This window comes from Silurus meridionalis, chromosome 13 (genome assembly GCF_014805685.1).
Source record: "Silurus meridionalis isolate SWU-2019-XX chromosome 13, ASM1480568v1, whole genome shotgun sequence".
Lineage (NCBI taxonomy): Eukaryota > Metazoa > Chordata > Actinopteri > Siluriformes > Siluridae > Silurus > Silurus meridionalis.
The window spans coordinates 18786781-18801477 of record NC_060896.1 but is presented as its reverse complement, the minus strand read 5'-3'; the positions used below and the strand labels follow the sequence as shown (position 1 = coordinate 18801477).

The following is a 14697-nucleotide window of genomic DNA, read 5'->3' as shown; positions in this document are numbered from 1 at the left end:
CTCTCAAGGGTTAAGGTCTAGAGAGACAACCTTGGCCACTCAATCACCTTCAGAAAAGCAGTTGCCATCTTGCCGGTGTGTTTATGGTTGTTTTCATGTTGGAAAATTGCTGTTCGGCCCAGTTTCTGAAGGGAGGGCATCATTTTCTGCTTAAGAATGACACAGAACATGTTGGAATCCATGTTTCCCTCAATTATTCACAGCTCCCAAGTACAAGCAGCACTCATGCAGCCCGAGACCATGATGCTACCACCACCATGCTTTACTTTAGGCAAGACACAATTTTCTTGGTACTCCTCACTAGGGTGTCGCCACACATGCTGGACACAATCTAAACCAAACAAGTAAATTATAAATTATAATTTGTGTGCAAATATAAACCAAACAACTAGCAAAGGCAGAATGTTATACAGTATGTTGCTTTAGTTTTTATTTCAGGTGCAGTTCTGTCCTCCGGCCGCGCGGTGTCCCTCTATCAAAACAATAGCTCGTGAACAAAACGCGCGCATGTGCACTGTTCTCGTCACTCTTCGGTTGGCTGGCACCGGTATAGCGGTGTTACTTGTTTTGTTTTCGGTATTATACTCTTATAAAAGGGCGGATATGGATTTGGAAAGCGGCACGTATGAGCCCGGGTTCGTGGGGATCAGGTTCTGTCAGGAATGGTGAGTTGGATTTTGATTATTATGGCTGAGTGCGTTAGATTTAAGACAGAAGAGTGTATAAACTGATCCTCATCAGGGGACAGGGTTTCGTCACAGGACTAACCGAGTGGAGATTTCACACACTGAGCTTTATTCATAAACACAAACACACCTGATCTTTCAGGAAACTCTAGAAGATCCAATCTCACACCAATGATCTGCTCTATATAGAGATCAGAGACGTGTAGACAGAAATAAGGCATTGTTTCAACTGTTCTATACCAATAATAAAACTGTCATGAAATGCGAGACAGCGCTTTTTCTCCATGATCTGTGTTTATAAATGCCTTTTTCTCTACGCTTTTATTTGTAAAATAATTCGCGGTAAAGCACAATAAAGCGCCTCACCTCGGATTGCGCGATCCCCAATCCCATTCACACTGACCTGAGCCGGGAATCTTCTTCTGTTGGCTTCTCCCATTAGGGGGCGCCACAGCGGATCATCCTTCTCCAAACCTCCCTGTCCTCTACATCTGCCTTTTTTTTTTTACCCCAACCACCTCCATGTCTTCCCTCACCATATCCATAAGACTCCTCCTTGGTCTTCCTCTATTCCACCTTCCTGAGCTGGGAGTAATGTGACTTTGTGCAATATATCACCAATATACTTAGTATTTGTGGACGAAGAACACAAACCATGTAATTGAGTTTAAGTAGAGATACAGTAGGTAAAATGTGACTCCAGTAAAAGTGCTCCCTTTATATCTTTTACTTGAGCAAAAGTATTTGCCTTCAAATGTACTTAAGTATCCAAAGTACTATGATTTATTATGGCTATAATGTTCCTATTATAATTTTTTTTGTCACAAGACTCTGCTTAATCAACTCAGTTTATGTGAAAAGACTCTCTGACTCTCAGCACACCAGTCTATTAATAGGATAATATTAATGAGTCAAACACTGAATGATATCTATAACAATTATCATGAGCCCAAAATCTTTTTTTTTCTACCTAATCACACCAATAAGGCCACAGGTGTTAAGTTAGAGTTGGGAGTTTCTTCCATTATTTATTACCCTCAAAAGTTCTGCTTTAGTTTGAACTGACGTTGGTGATGAGCGACAGTCAAAACAGGTTTAAAACAGAGAGCGCGTTCTCTACCATGATTGGGCGCTTGATATGTTTTTATCCACTCAAATAAAAAGGAACGACTGATTTAGCAAAAATGTAGTTGAGTAAAAAGTCAGATATTTGTTAAATTAAAGTCAAAATCCCCCTAAATAGAAATACTTCAGTAAAGTACAGATACGTGAAAATCTCCTTAATAACAGTAACAAATCTTGTTTGCTTTGTTACAGTCCACCACTGTATACTGGTCATCGCATTTCATAGTATATGTCACTTATTTCGCGTATCTGCATAAATGATGTTCAGGTTTGTTGCTTAAAAAAACTGCAATTAAAAAAAGGAGCACGAGAGGCAGCTATTACCAAAGCCACATGGCCGCATGTGTGAGAGCCCGAGTACTGATGACTGTCCCATTCCTAAAATTTTACATTTGCACCTCAGTTACAACTCGTCTTAATTTAACTCAGCTTTCCTTTATTTTAAATGACAGTGCACCAAATGTTAGACTTTCAAAGTGAAAGGGCAGTGATAAGTAATAGCAGACCCATGCCAGAACCACCAGACTGCTTTAAACTTTTTCCAGAATGATAGGCGTATGGTTTTCATTTATGAATAAAGGTTGCAGTGTATATTTGTATGCGAAATATATTGCCAACCGGAGCCATTCAAAATATTAAAATATTAAAGGGCTCTTCTTTTTCCATCAAAATATGTTTCTAGATGAGTGGATGCTCAAAAAACACACATGGGTCAGGTCAGGTTTTCACAGACATTAGACCAAATAGTGTCGATTTATTTGAGTGTTCGGTCACACTGGCGTTTTTATTAACGACGTTATCCTGGTCAGCGTGGTGTTTGATTTTCAGCCTACCATAAGTATACTGGCTGTTCAACAGAAATTCTTTGGTGTCCTGAATGTTCTCATTCAAACATTCTGATGATAAATTTGGTTTTGCTGTTTATAAGCTTTTAATGCATGGAATCGACTCCAAAACTTTAGGATTGAGATCTTTTAATCAATCAATCAGTGAATCAAGTCTTTTTGCGAGCACCTACAGTGTGAGCCTAAACCAGGACAGAGAAATGATTACACAAGATCTATATAATTAAAAAAATGTGAATATTTGCAGATGGTTTCTGACCACTGCAGTAGGGATGTACTGCATAGTGCACATGCTTCATAGCATTCAATTTGAACTCATCAGGTTGTTATACTAAACATATAAGGTACCATGAGGTAATGTTTTCTAAAAGGGCAGTAAAGATAGATGAATGTGGTGTAGAGATGCTAAAATTCAGAATAAGTTAGGACAGCTCAACACCCATCAGTTAATAAGTAAGTTTCCTTCACATTCCTGCACACACATCGAAATATTACATGAAAAGAGAGTATTTGTCGATTACCGATTAATCAACCATTTATTTATTTTTTATGGATACTGGAAAAAACAAACACACTCCATGTAAATTAGTTCTAAAAACTTTCTTTCGGCTTCTCCCATTAGGGGTCGCCACAGCGGATCATCCGTAAAAATAGTACTGAACTTTATAAAAAAAAAAAAAAAAAAAAGATAAGAAAACGGTTTTGAATCATGAAAATTTGTTAAATGAAATCAATGAACAAATATTGGAGGAAAATAAGACATGCATTCAAACTGGAAAAAAAAAAGTAGCACTAAAAATTTAGCTCTAAATAAATAACCAGTTACAGTTACTCTCATACTGTATAACGCAACCCGGAAAAACTATCAGTATGGATTTTTGCCAATTTCTTCCCAGCAACAACTATCGGTTCCAACCTCTACATAAAAGTACACTAATGTAATGGTACTGTGTCAATAACTGTTCCTGTACATTCCTGAACCATGTTTCTAAAAATGTTGATAATGTTCATCAGTTTTGCCAGCTAGTTGTTGAACTGTTTATTCATAAACATGACTGTTGTCGATGTGTGTGTTTACAGTAACAACATGCTGTATCCAAAAGAGGACAAAGAGAACCGCATCCTCCTCTACGCTGTGAGTCACTACAACACAACCCTGTCTGTCTATATATCAGTAATCACTCCACTTCAGGCCTAATCGTTTGTGTGTGCGTGTACAGTGCAGGAATTGTGATTATCAGCAGGAAGCCGATAACAGTTGCATCTATGTGAACAAAATCACACATGAAGTCGAGTGAGTACAGACGCAACCTCATGGCTGTCATTTATCATGGCCATATTTTTAATAAGCATGCAGTTGAATTAGGAAAATTATGTAATACAAGATGCAGATGTGAGTTTGCTGCTACAAATGAACATCTAGTCACAATGTGCAATTACCATAATATATTTACATATAATTATTATCTATATATAATTACCCTAGGTATTGTGTTTTGGTGTTGACTGCATGTTGTGTTTCTACAGTGAGCTCACACAGATAATCGCTGATGTATCTCAAGATCCAACACTGCCTCGTACTGAAGATCATCCATGCCCGAAGTACACAACACAAGCACACACAACAAATAAGACACATAGCCTTATTAGTGTAGTAGACAGTTAATATATATATTTATTACACATTTATTCATGATGTCCTTTCTTTACTCAGATACACAAAAATAAAATCTCGGCAAGCGTCAAATCAGGCACCAAAACCCACCATGGTGCACAAATCCGCCAAACATAGCAAAAGCTCAGTTTGGTGTCCTGATGGGTTTTACGTAAAAACACCACAATTACTTGAAACCATTTACAAGAGTATTTTTTACGAGCTGCCCTGTCATCCAAAAATGTAAACAGTAACATAAAACTTGTCCGTCTGAGCAACTTTGCTCAATGCATAGAAAGAAAAGTAATAAGAACCTGTGATTTATTTATCTTTTTTTCCATGTAAATATATATCTTTTCCTACCGTCTTTAAAACATGTCTGGTGTTCTGGTATGGTATCACTAAAAAACATACATTTGCATAAAGCATCCATATTTGTCCATGCCCAGGTTGATTAGAGTATTAAAAACTTGAAAAGTATTAATTAAGGTTCATTTAGAACAAAATGTGCGATTAAATTTAACAAAGATAACTTATGACAATCATGCGATTAATCGGCATTAAATATTTTAATCGATTGACACCTCTAAGATTGACCGAGACAGAAAGATATATATTTTTTTATATCTGAGTAAAGTAAGGATGTAGTGAATATATGTGTTTTATTGAAGGTTTTAATTTTGTCTCTTTTATATTTAATATTTACATTTTTTATAAAAATGGTCAAACAGAAAAGTGCACTGCATTAATCGCGCGTTAATAATATTAGTGCAATTAAAATTCATTTGTTAACCCGCAGATTTTGACAGCCCTTTTTTTGACAGATCGGATAATCGGCTGTTTTGCTTATTATAATTATATAAAACACTAATTCAGGGTAATTATGTATAAAAGTGTACTTTAAAAAAAAGCAATAGCTACATACCTTTACACATCTTTCATTTAGACAAATGTACAGTAGCTGCATGTTGAGGGGAGCATGGGGGATTTCTACATATTCACTCATGCTGGGTTGTTGTTGTTTATTTCTGTAAAAAAAGAAAAGCATTTGAGTCTGCAACGTGTAAATCATCATTTGTATGGTTTGTAATAATAATTGCAGATGGCAAGTTGATAACCATGCTTAAAAAAAGACATTGTGTTCAGTTGTGAAGATCTAAGCATCTAGATTATAATTAATTTAATTTTGTGTAATAATGAAATGATATATGCATAAGTTAAAATGTAGTAAAGTTGCAGTAATACACGTTTGAAAACACGGTTGTAGAAGACAAATGCTATAAAAACAGAATGGAACAGAGAAACGCAGCAAGCTAACAGGCTTAATTAAAGAAAAATATAAATATGCATTGGTGTACAAGTGCATAATCATTCACTGAAAACCACATCAGTGACTAATAAATATAACTGTTTACTGCTGCTATTTGCTGCATTTAGATTGTTTGTTTGCACCGGTTTAACTGAATCCATCACTGTGTCGTGTTTTTTCACTGGGCTGTTATCTTACCGTCACGCTAAACCGAAACTCGAGCAGCCCAAATAATTGGTAATGGCATTTATTGACAACGAATTTTATTGCCGATTATTATCGTATTATTATAAAGTTGTTGCAGCACTGATATACACATATATCACACACACACATGAGAGCTTTACTAGCCATTGTTTTATACTTTGTCTTTTCTTTTTTCCAGATGTGGCCACAAGGAGGCAGTATTCTTCCAGTCACACAGCATGAAGGCTGAGGTAGACATTTATAAAGCATCATGGATGTAGTAGTATAACAAAATGTATACAATTACACAACCGTTACGAGACACAGGCAGGATGTGTAGAACAGATATTTTAGGTCACAACCAGAGAGAATAAATTATGTGTGGGGAACAGCTATAATTGTACAAACAAACAAAATGTCTTATCTTGAATTTGAGCTAAAAGTGTGTGTTTGTGTGTTATAGGATGCTATGAGGCTGTACTATGTGTGTACTGCTCCACACTGTGGACACCGGTGGACAGAGTGAGGGAGAGGTGGAGAGACAAACTCACTCACTTTATCACTGGGGCTAATGAGAGACACCCAATGAGAGAGTCTATTAACTGGGCTAAATCTGTGTGTGTTTGTGTGTTCAGAGGACTGAGTCGTGTGTCTGTAAAATTGGATGCTTATAGTGAATTTCTTATTAAATATTTTTTAGAAATGTTGTGGTTTTTGAGTTGTATGTGAATGTCATGTACTAAAAAGAATATTGAAATAAATTACATTTTTTAAAGATTTTTTTAAGAACATTACGTTAATGTAGAATTCTCTCCAGAAGTTTTGGAACGGAAATGCAAATTCTTTCATTTTTGTTATACATTCGAACATTTCTTTCCTGATATTTGCATCTATGTGTGGAACGTAAACCACCGAACCAACTGTAGAAGACCAAAAGATTTTGTTCCTTTTTTTTTGTGATTATTTTCCAGGCTTGTACCACAATTTTTTCAGTTTTTGCTTGTTGAGTGTGTGTTTCCTCCTTTCAGTCTTCTTTTAAAGGAGTTGGTAAATGAGTTGTCCAGTATAAAACCTTTTGTTTCTCACTCATAATGAAGTGCTCTATTATATGCCATTATATGATGAAGATCCTAGCAATTAGACTGGATTGGTTGCATTTATTTGTTAGCAGACAGAATGTTTCTGTAAACTTCTGAATATATTCTGCTGCTGCCACTTTGAGGTAAATGATCAATAAAGAATCGTGAGAGTTCTAGAAGAATTCATGCAACCCCAAGCAGTGACACTACTTTTAAAGTAGTGTATGTTTTGGCTCATGAGCAGATTTTTATTTTTTATTTTTCTCTTATTTTTATCATTTTGTAGGTTAATCCTGGGCAACTAGAAATACCTGTAAGTCACATGCTCAGTTACAAAATGGGTGGGTTCAAACAAAGTATCCTGTTCAAGTTGTCTAAGTCATCTCGATCTGCAATCTAATCTGTAAATGAGATCTGAAATTCTGGTTTATTGCCTAATTCATCTGCAAAGTACAGTAAAATCTAATGAATTTGCCTTCTTCAATTACATTGAGGTACTTCTTTACTGCACAGATCTGTTTATATAGCAAGGCTGGAAAATTAAGTTTTTTAAATATTTATTTAGAAAAATTAGTATGATATAACTGACATTAGGACACAAAATGATTAACATCAACGGTAAAAGTCAATGATGAGGAATATTTATAATGCACTTTTGAAACAAACAATTCACAATTAATCATTGATATGGTAATGCTGACCCCTTGCTTCATGCATTCACAAAATGAAGACTTGTGTTTAGGATAAAAAATGAAATTATGAAAATCTTTGTAGATCAACATAAAAAAAAAAGCACAATTATATTATCTTTAATCTAGACTTTAATCTAGTCATTATAAGAGTTTAAACTGCTCGAATTAAGTCAAGTCTTATGGTGGGTCCCTAGTTGTTGTGTAATTCATATATTTTTTGCTAAAATAATCTTGGGGACCCCCCTAAGTCTATTTTTTTACTTGTCTCGGGGGTCCCTAATGCCTTATGGGGGGTCCCAGATCCCCCCCAGCCCCCCTTCGATTTGAGCACTGAGTTTAAACAAGCTGTGGCTAAAGGTACACACCTGATTGTCATACGTAGATTTTCTTACAACAAAGTAGAAAGAGTACAGTTGTCTCGGATGTCTTTGTATGTTGTGGCATTAGAATTTCCCTTTACTGGGGTCCAAATATGTTCCAGCATGACAGTATACCTGACCACAAAGCGATGCTTATTCAGACATGATTTGCAAATGTAGAAATGTAGGAGATGTCTGCACAGAGATCTTTTAGTTTGAAAAAATTTTGGAATCTTTCTGTTGTGTTCTTTGGTCTGAATCTTCTCCTCACCCCTGGCTGTTTTCTCTCTGTTCATCCCATTTTTATTCTGCAGCATCTTCTGTGTTTACCTGTTCAGGGGTCTCATTCATAAACGTGGCATACGCCACTTTCTGTAAGAAAACATGTAAGTAAACTGAGCCCTGCATACACACAACATAGAAACAGACAACCTTTGTGTGGAAAGTGGCACGGGGACATTTAGAAATGAAACCCCAGAGCGGTCCAGTGTTTAGTGGAAGGTGCGTCAGTAATAACGGTCCGTGGAGAAACACATTGATCTGTGTGTAGTTAAAGTTAAATGTACTGAGGTACATCTGTGAGTACATGATGTTAAACATGCTAAATGTACACCTAGTCTGAAGAATTTAGCCACTACTGAAGGACATACACAATTGTCACAGCAGCCACATCCAATTAAAAAATTACTGTTTCCTCATCAGTTTCAATTCATTATTTCTGCTCTCAGAAAAATCTCCTTTAGTTTGACATTAGGTGAGTCTGTCATGGAGGCAGTTATTTTGCCCTGTGAAGTCAATGTTCGATATAGAATTTGTGTATCACAAACATGTGTTTAACTCCAAAGGTATGTGGACACCTGACCATAACAATAACTTTTATTTAGAGAATTTGTTAATTAAAATGACAGTGCAGGCATATTAAAATTCTAACAGAAGGTGTTCAGAACCTGATGCACTTTTTCACCTTATGGTGTCCTATAAAAACTCATACGCAATCTTGTACAGCAGACCCTCCATATAATCAAAGACTCATAGGACAGAAATGTATTTTTATAAAACAAAGAAAAATTTGGAACAGTTAATAATTACTAATCTGATTAAATCTGGGAGTAGCAGCATTTTCTATTTATGTAATATCAGTTAAGTTTATGTCAGCGCTTTGTAAAATCAGAACAATAAGTTCTTGTTTCCAAAGAATGGTTTTGACTATAAATAACATCAAAAAACCTGTTAACAATTCAAACCAACCTCAAATGGTTTCCATTTGGTAGTTTGTGCACATGATTCAATCATTAATATGATACCAAAGAAACATTTGTAGAAAGTTATAGAGACATTTACTGGTGTCCATTACATACCACCATGCAATTTACAAGCCCTGCTGAAATAAACAATAAATAAGTTAAATGATTTTCCTTTATGAAATTCCTAATGGATTTAATGGGTATAATAAGAATTGTAATGGAAACAGTTAATGGTCCCTGTGTTGAAGGTAATTTGCTGCCTGCTATTTTTAGCATGTCTAGTGCCAAAGACTATTTTCAGAAACATGTCCACCACATGTATATGTAAAATGTAAAAAAACATAATTGATGTTTTGTGAATGATATATACATTCAAATTAGTGGAATGACATTTTAATTGTGAAGAATCTGTAAATAAATAAAAATAAAATACAATAAAAAGTTGAGATAAGGAGGAGGCCATCATGACCTCAGGGTTCAAGAGAAAAAAAATAAAGAGGATAAAAGTATTAATGAAGTATTGTTGTGATGTTCATGTGTCATTATTATTATTATTATTATTATTATAATCATTTTTATTAAGCTCCCTAACCCCCATAAAGCACATGTATTACAGTATCTATGTACAATAAGGACCACTCAGACATTTGTAGTGTTTAGATTTCAAATGGTTTTCCAGTTGGTTTGTGGTACATAAACACAGGGGCGCCGTTAGGCATATGGGCCCAAGAGAACGCTAGAGGGTCCCACAATCATCAATTAAATTTTTTTCAATTATTATTATTTTTTTTTTTTATCGTACATACACACATATATTTTAAATAATAACACTGTGGTGAAATAAAATAAATTCCCTGTAAATAAAATTAAACTGTATTAACTTTATTATTAATAATATTTTATATATATATATATATATATATATATATATATATATATATATATATATATATATATATATATATATATATGGGCCCAAAATTCTGTCTTGCATACCCCCCTTAAAACTCTTAATTGCGCCCCTGCATAAACACACTATGTAATGGAAACCATTTGGTAATGTGTTAAATTGGATAAATGCTGATATGGTGGTATTTTTAGTGGAAACCATTAGAATTTGTTAGGGGTGGGCTTTCAGTAGATTTGCCAAAGATTGGGGTTTTTATTCACTTTGCACACATATTTACAGAAACAACCAGGTTTTATGTCTCCTCAACACACTGTATGTCTTCACTTCGGCAAATCCTGCCTGCGTCCAAGTCATGAAGTTCATGTGCAAATCTGCTGATGTGTGTGTGTGTGTGTGTGTGTGTGTGATGTTGCTGACTCATGCGGAAATTCCACGAGGAAATACTAATGCAAACAAACAAAACTTGATTTACAATGCGCGGCGTGGTTGGGGTTTAATATCGTTCTCGTTATTGGACACACACACACACACACACACACACACACACACACACACACACACACACACACACACACACACACACAGAGACAGACAGACAGACATGACAGGAGTAGACGAACCCAGTACAGGTGAGTGTGTGGATTTGTGGAGTATGTAAATTCTCTGTGTGTGTGTGAGTGTGTGTGTGTGTGTGTGCGTGCGTGTGCATGTGGTGACTTTTTTCTTTGTCTTTTTATCAGAATTCTTCTACTTTATTTGGTATATTGTGTGTCGCTGTTGCTAAGAAACAACAGAGGATTTGCAGCGTGTGAATTTTGCTACAGTTTTACGTCAGCGGGATTTTTGGCTCGCTATCAGGAAGTGTAGTCAGACTTTAAGAGTGTAATCTGGTTTTGATAGATTTTTGCCTTAAAATAAGCTAATGTTGAAAGTTAATGTGGTAACTCATAATAAATATCTAAAAATCATGGAAATGTATGTCGTTATTTTGCATACATTTATGTAACTTTTTGTAAATTGATTTACAAAACTGCAACTGCATTTACTGCAGAACTGTAAATTGGAGGCTCTGATTTGAACACTGAGCTCATTGGTGGATGATTTTGACGTCTAAAGTACAAGAATAGGTTTTATCAAAAATGTTTACATTTACTGTACTTAGCAGACGCCCTTATCAGGAGCAACTTGAAATTATCCTATACAACTAAGACAACTGAACAGTCAAGTGCTACAGGTGTTGCGCGAGGGCCTAGTGGTGCTTAGTGGTGCCTAGTGGTGCTTAGTGGTGGGATTTGAACTCGCAACCTTCTGTTTAGAAGTCCAACATCTTAACCACTGAGATACCCATTCCCTGTGTATGTTCAGGGCTTTGGGTTACTGCACCATTTACAGATTATTACTGTTCATTATTTTATATAATAGTTTTTCTTTCCAGTTATTTGAGTGTGCTGTAATGTAGTTCCAGTAGTGAAAAACCATCCAAACAGGAATTTATATACTTGAGTTCTTATAGATGTTAAAAACATCTAAGCCTATAAATAATGTCAGCTTGAATCTAATTGCAATTCAAGGCGTTCCTGGTAAGAAAAACTTTTGATTAAGCCCGATAGAGTAGAGTAGTGAGTGATGAATTGTTATTAAAGCTTTCATACAAAAGGACCACACAACTCAATTCCTTAAGTGAATTCATTATTAATAAATGCAGATAGTTTCTTTCATTCACTTCATTTAATTGATCAAATCTGTTTAGAGATAATTTAATATAATGTATTTATTTATTCATATACATTTGCTGGCATGTGTATGTGGCTGTTGTTGAGCCGTCTCTATCATGTGCAGTGAAAGTGATGCCCCGCAGGGCCTGGAAGGCAATGGATGTTCAGGTCAGAGAACGACTGCATCAACCTGCTGATAAAGTTATTATCCATCACACGGCACTGTGGAGCTGCTGGAGTGAGACCCAGAGCATCGAGCAGCTAATACACATTCAGCAAATGCACATCCACGAGCGCAGCTTCACAGACATCGGCTACAAGTCAGTGAATGTTATAGTTAACCTTCCTCTAATGCATAACATTTAAAAGTAGTTACATTTCTCTTGAACACTTTAATTTGTTTTTGTTCCTTTTGTCTGTAAATGCACTGTATGGACAAAACACCTGACAATAAGATGTGTGTGTTAATTTTTGAACATCCCATTCCACATTTATTTCCCATTTACTGTTATAATAGCCTCCACTCTTCTAGGAAGATGTCCCACTAGATGTTGGAGTGTGGTTGTGGAGATTTGTGCTCATTTAGCTACAAGGGTGTTAGTAAATTCAGCTACTGATACAGGGTGAGGAGGCATTTGGTGCAGCCTGCATTAAAATTCATCCCGAAGGTGTTCAGTAGGGTTGATGTCTGAGGTCTGAGTTGGGTAGCAGGCAATTTCATGGAGCTGGCTTTGTGCACAGGGATTTGTCATGCTGAAATAGGTTTGGGTCTCTTAAAAAACCTATTAAGGGAAAATGTTAGGGTACCACATCCAAAGACATCCTATAAAATTGCCTGCCTCCAACTTTGTGGTTGTAGTTTATAGAACCACACATGTCTGATAAAGACAGGTGTTCCAATATTTTTGTTCATACAGTGTATTTGTACAATGTAGTTGTTCCAATCATTACAACTTAAAAGTTAGGATTTTATGTTAACTGTTAATTTGGCATTTTCAGCTTTTTGGTGGACCAGGCTGGTGTGTTGTATGAAGGTCGTGGCTGGGGCGTCGTTGGGGCGCATGCAAAAACACATAACCACAATTCTGTAGGTGTTGCTTTTATGGGCAACTTTAATGGTAAGAGCACAAACCCGATGCAATTAAACATTCACCCTCACATGTTTAATCTTTTTTTTAGCATTCACTTGTAATTATGTAATCTTCTCCTGTCAGATGAGTCACCAAGCTTGAAGGCTCTGTCAGCTGTACATGCTTTAATCCAACACGGAGTGGCCAGGGGATATTTACAGCCCAGTGTTGAGATTTTGGGACACAGAGATGTTGCAGACACGCAGTGTCCAGGGGAGAAGCTGTATACTTCACTACACATACTCAAGACACCAACTGACCAGACATTTTGAAGGTTTTATTGTCTAAACCTTGTGGTTTAATGGCATCTCTCTTGTGATTTTGGGACTCTTGTGTCCTGCACGTACTGTACTTTTTATATTTCATAAAATTCTTGCGTAAATTCTATTGACTATTACGTCATCATTCATTCTGTAAAGTTTATCGTAACCTACTTTGTGTATATCAAATCCAACTAAAATAAATTCCATGTACATTAAAGGTGATTCTGATTTTTTTAACCTTTCTTTAGATACTATTGAAAACATTCTCACAACACGGAAACACAGGATATGTGAAAGTAGAACAGTACTCAGTAACTCTGAAATTCAAACATTCTTCAGACCACATCTAGTGAAAGTCCACAAATCAGAATTGTGTTTGCTAACAACTTAACATGTTCATATGCGTTGGTAATTTTAGCCCGAAACACACAAGTTTCCTTTAGATGTGCCATTATTGCAGATGGTGTCAAAACCTGTGTGCTCTAAGAATGTGGTTGAGCTGCTGGATTGGTTGGAAACAGCCACATTCTTTGTCTTGGTGATGGAGCGACCCCTTCATTCTATAAGCATCAACGATTTCTGCAAACGTAACAAACGTCAAGTGACCGAATCAGTGGCTGGAAAGGTGACGTGGCAGGTGGTTCAGGCTGCACATCACTGCCGTAACTGTCAGAATAATTTGATCGAGCCAGACACACTGGAAGTAAAATTGATCGACTTTGGCTGTGGCGATTTGCTAACCGACAATCTTTACAACAATATTGGATGCGAGTTTAAAGTGTTTTTGTGAATATAGTCACAGTTTTTGTGACCGTTTCTGCTCTTATATACCTGCTCCTACATTTTTTTTATTATTTAAAATGCATTATTTTGTATTATTTTATCATGCAGTATCTTTTGTTTAGGCACTGCAGTATACTGGCCTCTAAATGGGTTCTCCATAAAGTGCATTTTGGTATTTCTACTACAGTCTGGAGTCTGGGTGTCATCCTAATTTATTCGGCCTGTGGAAAGTTGCCCTTTAATAAAAAAAATGTAATTGTAATAAAAATGTGATTGTTAGCAGGACACTGCAGCTATGTCATAATCTGTCTGGGGTAAGGAAATGCACAAGTATCACTATTATCACTATTTTAACTTTGTCATTTTTACTTTACTATTTGAATTTCTTTCTAAACCTGATCACTGTTCACACAGAGTGCTGCAATTTGATGCAAAGATGCCTGAAACAAGACCCTAATCTTCGGCTAATTATGAGGAAAATCCTGCACCACAAATGGTTCACAACGGGACTTTCATCAATTTGAGACAAGATATAAAAGTCTTGATTGCAGGGAGTAAATCATCTGTCTCCATACTACTCTGTCCTCTACATCTGCCTGTTTCATCTACCTGCATGTCTTCCCTCACCACATTCATATACCTCCTCGCTGGCCTTCCTCTTATCCTCCTTCCTGGAGCCTCCATCCTCAACATTCTCCTACTGATATACCCCATGTC

At 36.2% G+C, this 14697-nt stretch overlaps 2 protein-coding genes across 3 annotated transcripts; both read left to right on the top strand.

Moving 5' to 3' along the window:
* The first annotated feature begins 495 nt into the window (after positions 1–495).
* polr2i (RNA polymerase II subunit I) lies at positions 496–6508 on the top strand. Its single transcript, XM_046863857.1, has 6 exons — positions 496–665; positions 3737–3791; positions 3877–3950; positions 4184–4258; positions 6005–6056; positions 6269–6508. Exons 1-6 carry the CDS (start codon positions 508–510, stop codon positions 6329–6331), a joined length of 477 nt encoding a protein of 158 aa, XP_046719813.1. The 5' UTR covers positions 496–507; the 3' UTR covers positions 6332–6508.
* Positions 6509–10406: 3898 nt separating this feature from the next.
* pglyrp5 (peptidoglycan recognition protein 5) lies at positions 10407–13419 on the top strand. Of its 2 annotated transcripts, XM_046864660.1 has the most exons (5): positions 10407–10604; positions 10643–10718; positions 11929–12124; positions 12804–12922; positions 13019–13419. In XM_046864660.1, the coding sequence occupies exons 2-5, from the start codon at positions 10691–10693 to the stop codon at positions 13204–13206; spliced, it is 531 nt and encodes a 176-aa protein (XP_046720616.1). In that variant the 5' UTR covers positions 10407–10604; positions 10643–10690; the 3' UTR covers positions 13207–13419. The 2 variants fall into 2 exon arrangements, with proteins under 2 accessions (XP_046720616.1, XP_046720615.1); XM_046864659.1 differs by having other exon boundaries at positions 10407–10718.
* The last annotated feature ends 1278 nt before the right edge of the window (positions 13420–14697 follow it).